This window comes from Salvelinus alpinus, chromosome 6, assembly GCF_045679555.1.
Source record: "Salvelinus alpinus chromosome 6, SLU_Salpinus.1, whole genome shotgun sequence".
Lineage (NCBI taxonomy): Eukaryota > Metazoa > Chordata > Actinopteri > Salmoniformes > Salmonidae > Salvelinus > Salvelinus alpinus.
The window spans coordinates 8,085,392-8,100,404 of record NC_092091.1 but is presented as its reverse complement, the minus strand read 5'-3'; the positions used below and the strand labels follow the sequence as shown (position 1 = coordinate 8,100,404).

At 38.3% G+C, this 15,013-nt stretch overlaps 1 protein-coding gene across 4 annotated transcripts in view; it reads left to right on the top strand.

The window, feature by feature from the left end:
- The window catches only part of kcnc1b (potassium voltage-gated channel, Shaw-related subfamily, member 1b), a 73,497-nt gene extending 60,234 nt beyond the window's left edge, over positions 1–13,263 (top strand). For 2 of the 4 annotated variants that reach the window (XM_071405239.1, XM_071405238.1), the window contains one exon: positions 9,038–13,263. In XM_071405239.1, the coding sequence (XP_071261340.1) occupies positions 9,038–9,171 (134 nt within the window). In that variant the 3' untranslated portion in view covers positions 9,172–13,263. Of the gene's footprint in view, positions 1–4,251; positions 7,814–9,037 lie in introns of those variants that run through there. The other 2 variants (XM_071405237.1, XM_071405236.1) reach the window with 1 other exon arrangement.
- The last annotated feature ends 1,750 nt before the right edge of the window (positions 13,264–15,013 follow it).

Below are 15,013 nucleotides of genomic sequence, written 5' to 3'. Positions count from 1 at the left end.
AATGGAAGAAGTTCAAGATGATGGTCAATCACCCTCGGTCTGGGGCTCCATGCAAGATCTCACCTCGTGGGGCATCAATGATCATGAGGAAGGTGAGGGATCAGCCAGAACTACACGGCAGGACCTGGTCAATGACCTGAAGAGAGCTGGGACTACAGTCTCAAAGAAAACCATTAGTAACACACTACGCCGTCATGGATTAAAATCCTGCAGCGCACGCAAGGTCCCCCTGCTCAAGCCAGCGCATGTCCAGGCCCGTCTGAAGTTTGCCAATGACCATCTGGATGATCCAGAGGAGGAATGGGAGAAGGTCATGTGGTCTGTTGAGACAAAAATATAGCTTTTTGGTCTAAACTTCACTCGCCATGTTTGGAGGAAGAAGAAGGATGAGTACAACCCCAAGATCACCATCCCAACCGTGAAGCATGGAGGTGGAAACATCATTCTTTTGGGATGGTTTTCTGCAAAGGGGACAGGACGACTGCACCGTATTGAGGGGAGGATGGATGGGGCCATGTATCGCGAGATCTTGGCCAACAACCTCCTTCCCTCAGTAAGAGCATTGAAGATGGGTCGTGGCTGGGTCTTCCAGCATGACAACGACCCGAAACACACAGCCAGGGCAACTAAGGAGTGGCTCCGTAAGAAGCATCTCAAGGTCCTGGAGTGGCCTAGCCAGTCTCCAGACCTGAACCCAATAGAAAATCTTTGGAGGGAGCTGAAAGTCCATATTGCCCAGCGACAGCCCCGAAACCTGAAGGATCTGGAGAAGGTCTGTATGGAGGAGTGGGCCAAAATCCCTGCTGCAGTGTGTGCAAACCTGGTCAAGAACTACAGGAAACATATGATCTCTGTAATTGCAAACAAAGGTTTCTGTACCAAATATTAAGTTCTGCTTTTCTGATGTATCAAATACTTATGTCATGCAATAAAATGCAAATTAATTACTTAAAAATCATACAATGTGATTTTCTGGATTTTTGTTTTAGATTCCGTCTCTCACAGTTGAAGTGTACCTATGATAAAAATTACAGACCTCTACATGCTTTGTAAGTAGGAAAACCTGCAAAATCGGCAGTGTATCAAATACTTGTTCTCCCCACTGTATATATCTCAGGAGATCCCAGAATGCAAATTGTTGTAGGCATATAGAACATCTCTATATGTATACAATCAACACTTCAATCAGCCATTTTACATTTTTGCAAAATAAAAAAATCTTAACATTTGACATTCACACCTCCAGATCAACATGCTCTCTTAAACACGGACTGAAACAGGATTGTGTAATGTCCTATAGTTCACACGGACTGAAACAGGATTGTGTAATGTCCTATAGTTCACACTGACTGAAACAGGATTGTGTAATATCCTATAGTTCACACTGACTGAAACAGGATTGTGTAATATCCTATAGTTCACACTGACTGAAACAGGATTGTGTAATATCCTATAGTTCACACTGACTGAAACAGGATTGTGTAATATCCTATAGTTCACACTGACTGAAACAGGATTGTGTAATATCCTTTAGTTCACACTGACTGAAACAGGATTGTGTAATATCCTATAGTTCACACTGACTGAAACAGGATTGTGTAATATCCTATAGTTCACACTGACTGAAACAGGATTGTGTAATATCCTATAGTTCACACTGACTGAAACAGGATTGTGTAATATCCTATAGTTCACACTGACTGAAACAGGATTGTGTAATATCCTATAGTTCACACTGACTGAAACAGGATTGTGTAATATCCTATAGTTCACACTGACTGAAACAGGATTGTGTAATATCCTATAGTTCACACTGACTGAAACTGAAACACAATCACCATATCTTGTCTTCTCTATGAAAAGCCGTTCCCTCGCTGACGGGTGTAATTAGTGTGGTGATGGTGGAGCAAACACAAAAGAAGTACAGGGTTATGACGTCCTTTGGAAAGGTTGCTCAAGAACAACATTGTAAATAATACCAACTGATTTGAATATTGACAAATATATATATATTTTATTTAACCTGATTTGGTAATGGCAACCTGAAATTGTGGCATATATTTGATATTACATGCCTATCCAACATTGACCTAACAAATCTCCTATTGCCATATTGATACATAATTTATGCAAAACCTCAAGTTGCCATTCCGTTTCTCAAATGAGGATATTAATGCTTTGGCTTTTAGTTAATATAGATCTAGTGAAATTAGACCACAAGACGAAACCCCAAAGTCTACAGGGAGAGTCATAATATACTGTAGCAGACTGCCAAAATATATCTACAACAAACTGTGGCAGACTGCCTACATTTTCTTTAATATAATGTAGCTAACAACATATTCTCCAATATACTGTATCAGACTGCCAACATATTCTCCAATATACTGTATCAGACTGCCAACATATTCTCTAATATACTGTATCAGACTGCCAACATATTCTCTAATATACTGTAGCAGACTGACAACATATTCTCCAATATACTGTATCAGACTGCCAACATATTCTCCAATATACTGTATCAGACTGCCAACATATTCTCTAATATATTGTAGCTGCCAACATATTCTCCAATATACTGTATCAGACTGCCAACATGTTCTCCAATATACTGTATCAGACTGCCAACATATTCTCCAATATACTGTATCAGACTGCCAACATATTCTCCAATATACTGTATCAGACTGCCAACATATTCTCCAATATACTGTATCAGACTGCCAACATATTCTCCAATATACTGTATCAGACTGCCAACATATTCTCCAATATACTGTATCAGACTGCCAACATATTCTCCAATATACTGTATCAGACTGCCAACATATTCTCCAATATACTGTATCAGACTGCCAACATATTCTCCAATATACTGTATCAGACTGCCAACATATTCTCTAATATACTGTATCAGACTGCCAACATATTCTCCAATATACTGTATCAGACTGCCAAAATATTCTCCAATATACTGTATCTGCCAAAATATTCTCTAATATACTGTATCAGACTGCCAACATATTCTCCAATATACTGTATCTGCCAAAATATTCTCCAATATACTGTATCTGCCAAAATATTCTCCAATATATTGTAGCTGCCAACATATTCTCCAATATATTGTAGCTGCCAACATATTCTCCAATATATTGTAGCTGCCAACATATTCTCCAATATATTGTATCTGCCAACATATTCTCCAATATACTGTATCTGCCAAAATATTCTCCAATATATTGTAGCTGCCAACATATTCTCCAATATATTGTAGCTGCCAACATATTCTCCAATATATTGTAGCTGCCAACATATTCTCCAATATACTGTATCTGCCAACATATTCTCCAATATACTGTATCTGCCAAAATATTCTCCAATATATTGTAGCTGCCAACATATTCTCCAATATATTGTAGCTGCCAACATATTCTCCAATATATTGTAGCTGCCAACATATTCTCCAATATATTGTATCTGCCAACATATTCTCCAATATACTGTATCTGCCAAAATATTCTCCAATATATTGTAGCTGCCAACATATTCTCCAATATACTGTATCTGCCAACATATTCTCCAATATACTGTATCTGCCAAAATATTCTCCAATATATTGTAGCTGCCAACATATTCTCCAATATATTGTAGCTGCCAACATATTCTCCAATATATTGTAGCTGCCAACATATTCTCCAATATATTGTAGCTGCCAACATATTATTCCCCACTCAGGTGGTGTAGGTGTCTGTCAACATGTCCTGCTCTTCTAAACCATTCCAGTACCCCCCTGTGCATGCATGCAATGCATGGACGATATTGCTGTCGTTGACCTCACTGACTAACTGAAATCTGTTGACTTTTGTGTTTGGAGAAAAACTAAAACAAGAAATCAACTGGTTGTAAGAAATACAAAGAAATTAAGACACATTCTCAGAAACGTTTTGGCGTGTACTGTAGTGAAAACACTGCAATGTACAGTAGTGACATTGCAGTGTTTGACATTGCAAACATTGCAAACATTCAGTCCACTGTACTCAACTTTCAGTGTACTGTACTGAAAACACTGCAATATATTGTACTGAAAACACTGCATTGTACTGTACTGAAAACACTGCATTGTACTGAAAACACTGCAATGTACTGTACTCAAAACTTTCAGTGCATTGTACTCAACTTTCAGTGCATTGTACTCAAAACACTATGCACTGTACTGTACTCAAAACACTCTCTGTTTTCCAACTGAAGGTTATGACAAGCCTTGGAGCGCCCTAAACAGCATGTCTGGCATGAGCGTGAGTGGCCTGGGCGGCCATGACGCCTCTGGAGTGTCGTCCTCCTGCGTTTCCGCCCTACCCTGCAGTCCATCCTGTCTCATCCAGCACTCTCACTCCCCCATCCCATCCATTCTCTGAACTCTAGCATGGTTCACCAGGACACTTTGGCCCTGTCCGGAATCACCCCCTAACGGTAGCCCCGGCCTACCCGCTAGACACTTGTGGAGATCTGAGAGGATTGAATAGGTGTAGGCAATATGGTGATAGCGCCACCTAGCCTATCAGAGGGCAAGGTGGAGTTGTCACCATATATTATTGCTTAGTTACACCTCTCCAATCCTCTCAGATTTCTAGGGGTTGTTTACTGCTCTACTGCTCTCCCCTCTCTCTACTGCTCTCTCCTCTCTCTACTGCTCTCTCCTCTCTCTACTGCTCTCCCCTCTCTCTACTGCTCTCCCCTCTCTCTACTGCTCTCTCCTCTCTCTACTGCTCTCCCCTCTCTCTACTGTTCTCTCCTCTCTCTACTGCTCTCCCCTCTCTCTACTGCTCTCCCCTCTCTCTACTGCTCTCTCCTCTCTCTACTGCTCTCTCCTCTCTACTGTTCTCTCCTCTTTCTACTGCTCTCTCTACTGCTCTCCCCTCTCTCTACTGCTCTCTCCTCTCTCTACTGCTCTCCCCTCTCTCTACTGCTCTCTCCTCTCTCTACTGCTCTCCCCTCTCTCTACTGCTCTCTCCTCTCTCTACTGCTCTCCCCTCTCTCTACTGCTCTCCCCTCTCTCTACTGCTCTCTCCTCTCTCTACTGCTCTCCCCTCTCTCTACTGCTCTCCCCTCTCTTTAGTTTTACTCTTGCCCTTACTCCCGCGTTCCTTTTTGCTTTCCTTTTTCTTTTCTTTTTTTCCCGTCTCCAATTTGTCTCCAAATTGAAATAATGGTACAGATGCTCCCAAGACAAGGTCTTAGCTTGAGAGTCTCATCATGTTCAGTACATTGTCACACAGGCCTCTTTGCATGGATTGCCTCGTTCAGATGCAGCTCCAGTAAAGCATTGATGATATACTAGTCTGATATATGATTCTACAGGATATTATCCCCGATTGTCTATTTGTTCTGCCTTTCTATCATTGCCTGTTGCTCTGTTGTTTTTGATTTCTCATACTTTTTACTTTCCGTTCTATATTAATAACTTTCTCATCTGCTTTTTTAAAATAAAACTTGTGAAACAAAGACAATTTCATAAGATGTATTTAACCCCTGCTTTAACATGTTTATGATGCTGAAGCTGTGGTTTTACTTATTGGGAGCAAACAGCTGCCTGCTGTTTTCTGGTGTCCCAAATGGCATCCTATTCCCTACATAGTACACTACTGGCACCCTATTCCCTACATGGTGCACTACTAGCACCCTATTCCCTATATAGTACACTACTAGCACCGTATTCCCTACATAGTACACTACTGGCACCCTATTCCATATATAGTACACTACTGGCACCCTATTCCCTATATAGTGCACTACTAGCACCCTATTCCCTATATAGTGCACTACTAGCACCCTATTCCCTACATAGTACACTACTGGCACCCTATTCCCTATATAGTGCACTACTGGCACCCTATTCCCTACATAGTACACTACTGGCACCCTATTCCCTATATAGTACACTACTGGCACCCTATTCCCTATATAGTACACTACTGGCACACTATTCCCTACATAGTACACTACTGGCACCCTATTCCCTATATAGTACACTACTGGCACCCTATTCCCTACATAGTGCACTACTGGCACCCTATTCCCTACATAGTACACTACTGGCACCCTATTCCCTACATAGTGCACTACTTTAGACCAGAGACCCTATGGGCCCTGGTCAAATGTTGTGCACTTTAATAGGGAATAGGGTGCCATTTGGGACGCAGTCAAGTTGTTGAGTATCTCCCATTTAAGTATTTCCTTGTTGCAAAGTGAAGGCGTTCTGAATACAGGATGTGTATGATGAGACAAACACTTTATAACTCTGAGAGTGGCAGTACAGATGTCAAATCTGGAATGAGTAGGGATCTAGAATAATGATGATGATTCTAGAATGAGGAAGAGATCTAGAATGATGATGATTCTAGAATGAGGAAGAGATCTAGAATGATGATGATTCTAGAATGAGGAAGAGATCTAGAATGATGATGATTCTAGAATGAGGAAGAGATCTAGAATGATGATGATTCTAGAATGAGGAAGAGATCTAGAATGATGATGATTCTAGAATGAGGAAGAGATCTAGAATGATGATGATTCTAGAATGAGGAAGAGATCTAGAATGATGATGATTCTAGAATGAGGAAGAGATCTAGAATGATGATGATTCCAGAATGAGGAAGAGATCTAGAATGATGATGATTCTAGAATGAGGAAGAGATCTAGAATGATGATGATTCCAGAATGAGGAAGACATCTAGAATGATGATGATTCTAGAATGAGGAAGAGATCTAGAATGATGATGATTCTAGAATGAGGAAGAGATCTAGAATGATGATGATTCCAGAATGAGGAAGACATCTAGAATGATGATGATTCTAGAATGAGGAAGAGATCTAGAATGATGATGATTCCAGAATGAGGAAATGGTGACAATTTTTCTAATACTAGTGATGATGATACGTTTGTCAACAGAAACTAAACTTTCGTTTCATTTGCATGTGTTGCATGAGATTATGTTCAACGAGAAGCTAACTGTATCACATGTAAGAAAAACATGTTGCTTTCTTTCAAAAGCTTCTTCTCCCTTTTATTATGCACATTCTGAAGCAGCTTATTCTATAGCAAGAGACTCATAGCAGAACAATTCATGTAGCTGCCATGTTTTGCCTTTCCCAAATTCATGTATTGTTTACTTACTATGTGGTTTTAGGAAATAATTTTTATATAGGAACCTACTTTCAAAAGAGTAACACTTGACTTAATATACCAAACTTCATTTAATATACCAAACGTTAAATGAAAAGATTTACTAGTGAGATAATACGAACTGTTTGCAGTTTAACAATACATAATGATACATAGTCTGCAGACATGATGATATATCGTTTACACCTGTATCTGTAGGAATTTATGTATTTTTTTTCAGCCCCAATACTTATGCAGTAAAACATAAAGGAAAAGCACTTTAACAAGTCTTGAGTTGACTTATTTATCAGACACATTAAATCCTAATAAAATATATATCCTGCTTTATTTGGGCAAGGTTTTCCATTTCCTTTTTGTCTGATCATATCTCTGCTGTGGTGCTTGATGTTAACTGTTAAAACCCTTGTGAAGATTAAATGTCAAAAGAGATACAGGTGAACTATATGTTCGTACGTAATGCAATTATATAAGGTTCCAGTACAGTACAGTACAGTATGGGGTTTTGGGGGATGTTGGGGGAAAGGAACATGCATGTATTTTACATTATGCAAAAGAAAAGTATTCAAATACAAGATGTAAATAAATAAAAAATATCATTGCATGAAATAAATTTTGTATACAACAGTGTTTTAGACTCTGTTTTTTTATTTAAAAGACAAAACATGCATTCATGTTTGTAACTTTTTCCGTTAGCATATAGCTAGTCCGTTGTATAGCCTACGGTACTTGTGTGCGGGGTCAAAGAGTGCTTCCATGAGTTGGGACTGTGGGAGCATGACACAATGTCCCAAACAAAGCATGGCAACTACTGACTGAACCTCTGTACAGCAACATGCATGATCTGGGCATGAGTATTGACATTCTGAAGAATCCAACCGTTGGAAACAAACACTACTTCTCTGTCTGATGCCTTCTGCCTTGATTCTAAGCATGGAAAAACACATGGTTAAACTGACACCTTTACCATGATGAAAAGCAGAGCGCATTTTATTTACCGTCATTCCACCACCCGCTGCCATACACTGTTCTAGTAGAGGTATCCTAGTCTACCTGTCCTCTACACTGTTCTAGTAGAGGTATCCTAGTCTACCTTTCCTCTACACTGTTATAGTAGAGGTATCCTAGTCTACCTGTCCTCTACACTGTTCTAGTAGAGGTATCCTAGTCTACCTGTCCTTCTACACTGTTCTAGTAGAGGTATCCTAGTCTACCTGTCCTCTACACTGTTCTAGTAGAGGTATCCTAGTCTACCTGCCCTCTACACTGTTCTAGTAGAGGTATCCTAGTCTACCTGTCCTCTACACTGTTCTAGTAGAGGTATCCTAGTCTACCTGTCCTCTACACTGTTCTAGTAGAGGTATCCTGGTCTACCTGTCCCTCTACACTGTTCTAGTAGAGGTATCCTAGTCTACCTGTCCTCTACACTGTTCTAGTAGAGGTATCCTAGTCTACCTTTCCTCTACACTGTTCTAGTAGAGGTATCCTAGTCTACCTGTCCTCTACACTGTTCTAGTAGAGGTATCCTAGTCTACCTGTCCTCTACACTGTTCTAGTAGAGGTATCCTAGTCTACCTGTCCTCTACACTGTTCTAGTAGAGGTATCCTAGTCTACCTGTCCCTCTACACTGTTCTAGTAGAGGTATCCTAGTCTACCTGTCCTCTACACTGTTCTAGTAGAGGTATCCTAGTCTACCTGTCCTCTACACTGTTATAGTAGAGGTATCCTAGTCTACCTGTCCCCTACACTGTTCTAGTAGAGGTATCCTAGTCTACCTGTCAACCATCTCCATCACAAAGACATCATTTGTTGTAATAATTGTCTGTGTTGTTTTGTTTTTGATATGTTTGTAGAGACCACCCAGCGACAGCCTCGGAGCAGACCAGCAGCATCAGACTCAGTTTGTGTAATGAACCATGGTGTTCCCACCACGATATGTGTGTCCCATAATAAGACCCCCTCACCGCAACACCAACCCCCCATCTGATAATACAGTAGCCTTGTTTGTTGTGTGTATAAAATTAGCAGTTTTTAACAAATGGGTGTTACACTGGCAACCTGTACATCACAAACCAAATGGCACCTCATTCCCTATGTAGGGCACTACTTTTTGAACAGGGTTATTCCCACCTACTGTATGCAGGCCCTCGGTCAAAAGCAGTGCACTACATAGGGAATAGGGTGCCACTTGGTTTTAAGACACATCCTAACTCAGCATCGATTTAGCACAGAGGGACTGTTGTTTTCAAGCCTTATGTAGCTCAGTATCTGTGACTGGTTATTGTGCTGTAATGTGCTGTAATGATATGTGCCTATTTTTTGGTGTGTTTGTGCCTGTATATATGCTTTTGTGTGCAGAAGTTGTGCTTGTACTGTCAAATGTTTTTGGGTGTGATTATCAAATATTTGTGTGCTGCTTCTGTTTAAAAAAAAAACGTGTTTACTTCGATTACTTATATCCATATAACTAGAATGAGATTCTATTTATATCCATAGACCTAGAATGAGATTCTAGAATGATATTCTATTTCTATCCATAGAACTAGAATGAGATTCTATTTCTATCCATAGAGCTAGAATGAGATTCTAGAATGAGAATCTACTTCTATCCATAGAACTAGAATGAGAATCTACTTCTATCCATAGAACTAGAATGAGATTCTAGAATGATATTCTATTTCTATCCATAGAACTAGAATGAGATTCTAGAATGAGATTCTATTTCTATCCATAGAGCCAGAATGAGATTCTAGAATGAGATTCTAGAATGAGATTCTACTTCTATCCATAGAACTAGAATGAGATTCTAGAATGAGATTCTATTTCTATCCATAGAGCCAGAATGAGATTCTAGAATGAGATTCTAGAATGAGATTCTACTTCTATCCATAGAACTAGAATGAGATTCTAGAATGAGATTCTATTTCTATCACCCCCTTTCCCCCAAAAATTATCATCAAGTCTTCGTATGAGGATAATGAGGATAATATTATTAACAATAATGATAATAATAATATTAATAATAATGATAATAATAATATTAAAAATAACAATAACAATAATGATAATATTAATAATAACAATAATGCTAATGCTAATAATAATATAAATAGTAACAATAATGATAATGATAATAATATTAATAATAACAATTATGCTAATAATAATATAAATAGTAACAATAATGATATTGATAATAATATTAATATTAATAATAACAATAATGATAATAATAATACTATTATTATTAACAATAACAATAATAATGAGGATAATATTCATATTAATAATAATGATAATATTATTAATATTAATAATAACAATAATGATAATACTAATACTATTAATAATAACAATAACAATAATAATAATGAGGATAATATTAATAATAACAATAATGATAATAATAATATTATTAACAACAATAATAGCCTTTTGCACTGGTTGCACCTGTGAACTTTAACATTCCTTTCATTATAATTGAATATATCAACGTTATGAATGAAATACTGTATAACCACATAGGAGACCAAACACAATATATTAAATACTGTATATCCACATAGGAGACCAAACACAATATATGAAATACTGTATAACCACGTAAGAGATCAAACACAATATATTAAATACTGCATATCCACATAGGAGACCAAACACAATATATTAAATACTGTATAACCACATAGGAGACCAAACACAATATATGAAATACTGTATATCAACGTAAGAGATCAAACACAATATATTAAATACTGCATATCCACATAGGAGACCAAACACAATATATGAAATACTGTATAACCACATAGGAGACCAAACACAATATATGAAATACTGTATATCAACGTAAGAGATCAAACACAATATATTAAATACTGCATATCCACATAGGAGACCAAACACAATATATTAAATACTGTATAACCACATAGGAGACCAAACACAGTATATGAAATACTGTATATCCACGTAAGAGATCAAACACAATATATTAAATACTGCATATCCACATAGGAGACCAAACACAATATATGAAATACTGTATAACCACATAGGAGACCAAACACAATATATGAAATACTGTATATCCACGTAAGAGATCAAACACAATAAATTAAATACTGTATATCCACATAAGAGACCAAACACAATATATGAAATACTGTATAACCACATAGGAGACCAAACACAATATATGAAATACTGTATATCAACGTAAGAGATCAAACACAATATATTAAATACTGCATATCCACATAGGAGACCAAACACAATATATTAAATACTGTATATCCACATAGGAGACCAAACACAATATATGAAATACTGTATATCCACATAAGAGACCAAACACAATATATTAAATACTGCATATCCACATAGGAGACCAAACACAATATATTAAATACTGTATATCCACATAAGAGACCAAACACAATATATTAAATACTTCATGTCCGGTTAGGAGACCAAACACAATAACGTTCAATATCATCATTAATAAAAACACACAGCGAATTCCTCTTCTGTTGATCACCAAGCCAAGGCATTACAACGACCAGATCTGCTGGTTAAGCAAATTCCCCTTTAGGGCTAACTTCCTGATAGAAAATGCCACACACATTTATGCATATCAAGTATCAACATAAGATTGCAGTTGAATAACATCGAGTACATCTTATTCAATGTCATGGCTGTAGGATGAAAATACCAAATTAGCTTACAGTAACCCTACCTTTTCAACAGACAATCATGTGCAACACACATCTTTAAAAAAAAACATTTAAAAAAAAAAAAACTTTTAGCATTTGAGGGCACTTAATAGGTGAACCAACCTAACCTTAAATCATAGCCAGAATATTGTCACTCATCGTAGTGGAAAAGTGCCTCTGTTTTACTGAATCATCCAGAGTGGGGGAGGGGGGGGGGGGGTTTGTCTTGGCCAACATCGATGACCAGTCAGTGGGGTTATTCAGCTGTCAGCCGCGTCATTGGTCAGTTATAATAGATGAACATCTGAAAGCAACCTGTTCCGCTGTTAGTGTCACATTCTACAAAAACACAGGCAGACAAGGCAGTATAACACCCCCAACATGCATAGATATGCAAAGGTGAATAACATACAAAAAGTTATAAAAATAAAAAAAGACTAGTCATTTGGTTGTAAAAGCATAAAATGGGTAATACTTCGCCTAGAGTCTGCAGGGAAAATGCTTTATTACTTCTTTATAAGCATATATGAACTTTTATAATGTCTAATTATAAGGTCTATAATGTCTTATGTTTCTATATGTGTAATATGTACAACCCACTCTAAATGACTTATTTGGTCACAATGAGATGATAAGACATTGCTGTTATAACCACGTCATAATGCATTATACCTGCAGGCTTTAAGGATAAGTGTTATCAACCAATTTACATATTTTGTAATATTAAATACAGTAGTTATTGTTATCCAGTGGTTATTAAGGGACCAACATTTTTATGAAAACAACTGCAAACACACTGCCTACTGATTGACAGCTTACTGAGATGTCGATGTGCTTCCTGACAGAACACAGCTGGACCAATGGCTGCCAATGGAACTCACTGAGCACAATGGGAGGAAACTATGGTGTCCATCATGGACCAAACAACAGGGTCGTGTTCATTAGGCAGCAAATGGAAGTAAACAGAGTGAAACGTGGATGGACTTCACATTGTCCAATGATAAAAAAACACATTTTTGTTTCCGTTGTAAAATGTTTTGAAACGTTTTCCGTTGCACGCTCTAATGAATACGACCCAGCAGTAATCCTTTATAACAGAATCATTAACACAACAAACAGGCAACTAATGCTGTTTTGTGACACGGGAACAGTGTGTGTTTGGTTTGAACAACATACATGTGCGTATAGTTATTTAATTAAAAACAAACAAGGTGTTCGTTGACTTTCAGTGATCGTTTCAACTGGTTTGTTGTTTAAGGATTTCTGTGTATTTTTTTCTGACCAGTTCAGACCAGTTCTGACCAGTTCAGAGTCAGACTTGTACAATAAATAGTGAGAAAAAAAATGAAATAAACAAAAGACATCATTATTTTTCAGTGTGTTGATTTATTTTTTTAAAGAAGGTTTTTTGTCTATCTTCTTTTTATGTCAATTTGGTCGATGATGTTGATCATTTCATATGTCGGTGACATCAATGTTTTTAGGCTCCCGGTGAGTCTCATAATCGTAATTTCTTTGCACAGATAAACTTACACAATGAAATTGTAGCATATTCTGCTAACTGTATGATCTCTACAGCTTTATTCTAAAATGGATTAAATAAATGTTTTCCTGATCAATCTACACACAATACCCCATAATGACAAAGTGAAAACAGGTTTTTTATAAAATGTTGCTAATTTATTACAAATAAAAAACAGAAATACAACTGATTTACATAAGTATTCAGACCCTTTGCTATGAGACTCTAAATTGAGCTCAGGTGCATCCTGTTTCCATTGATCATCCTTGAGATGTTTCTACAACTTGATTGGAGTCCACCTGTGGTAAATTCAATTGACTTGACGTGATTTGGAAAGGCACACACCTGTCTATATAAGGTCCCACAGGTGACAGTGCATGTCAGAGCAAAAAACCAAGCCATGAGGTTGAAGGACATCTCCGTAGAGCTCCGAGACAGGATTGTGTCGAGGCACAGATCTGGGGAAGGGTACCAAAACATTTCTGCAGCATTGAAGGTCCCCAAGAACACAGTGGCCTCCATCATTCTTAAATGGAAGATGTTTGGAACCACAAAGACTCTTCCTAGAGCTGGCTGCCCGGCCAAACTGAGCAATCAGGGGAGAAGGGCCTTGGTCAGGGAGGTGACCAAGAACCCGATGGTCACTCTGACAGAGCTCCAGGGTTCCTCTGTGGAGATGGGAGAAACTTCCAGAAGGACAACCATCTCTGCAGCACTCCACCAATCAGGTCTTTATGGTAGAGCAGGCAGACGGAAGCCACTCCTCAGTAAAAGGCACATGACAGCCCGCTTGGAGTTTGCCAAAATGCACCTAAAGGACTCTCAGACCATGAGAAACAAGATTCTCTGGTCTGATGAAACCAAGATTGAACTCTTTGGTCTGAATGCTAAGCGTCACGTATTGGAACATGGGCAATATGTATCCTACCAATCAGAAAGACAGACATGGGAGGGGGCAACGTATGTGTGTGTGTGTGTGGGGTGGGGTCATAGGCATCATGTATGGACTTGTTCATCTGACATTACGGGGGTCAGGGGAGGGACGTATGGACTTGTAACAGACGTTTGTGTCTTGTGTATCCATCTCCCCGAACCCCCCAAATCCTATCCATCAATGGGACGGGCTGCTCTGGCCTGGCGTGGGAAAAAATGATGTCCTCTGTCCCCGACCATACATAACTCACCACAACAATATATATTAGGACGTTTTACTGTGTCAATACAGACCTGGGGCCGTATGTATCAATTGTCTCAGAGTAGGACTGCTGATCTGGGAACAGATCCCCCCCCCAGTCCATGTAATCTTATTCCTTCTGACCTAAAAGGCTAAACTGATCCTAGATCAGCAGTCCTACTCCAGGCTGCTTTGTGTATATGGGCCCCTAGAACTGAGTCAGTGTGCCATCGATGTAGATATATATTTTTTTAAAGTTACAAACGGTATTATAATTTACAGTTCATACTAAATTCAAAACGTGCATAATAAACTATTTTATTACTGCTTTGTTTATGTTGCTCAGCTTCAACCCACATACTTGACATCATTTCCCATTTCCTCCTCCCAGATTTTCACAGAGGCTACATCCCTCAGA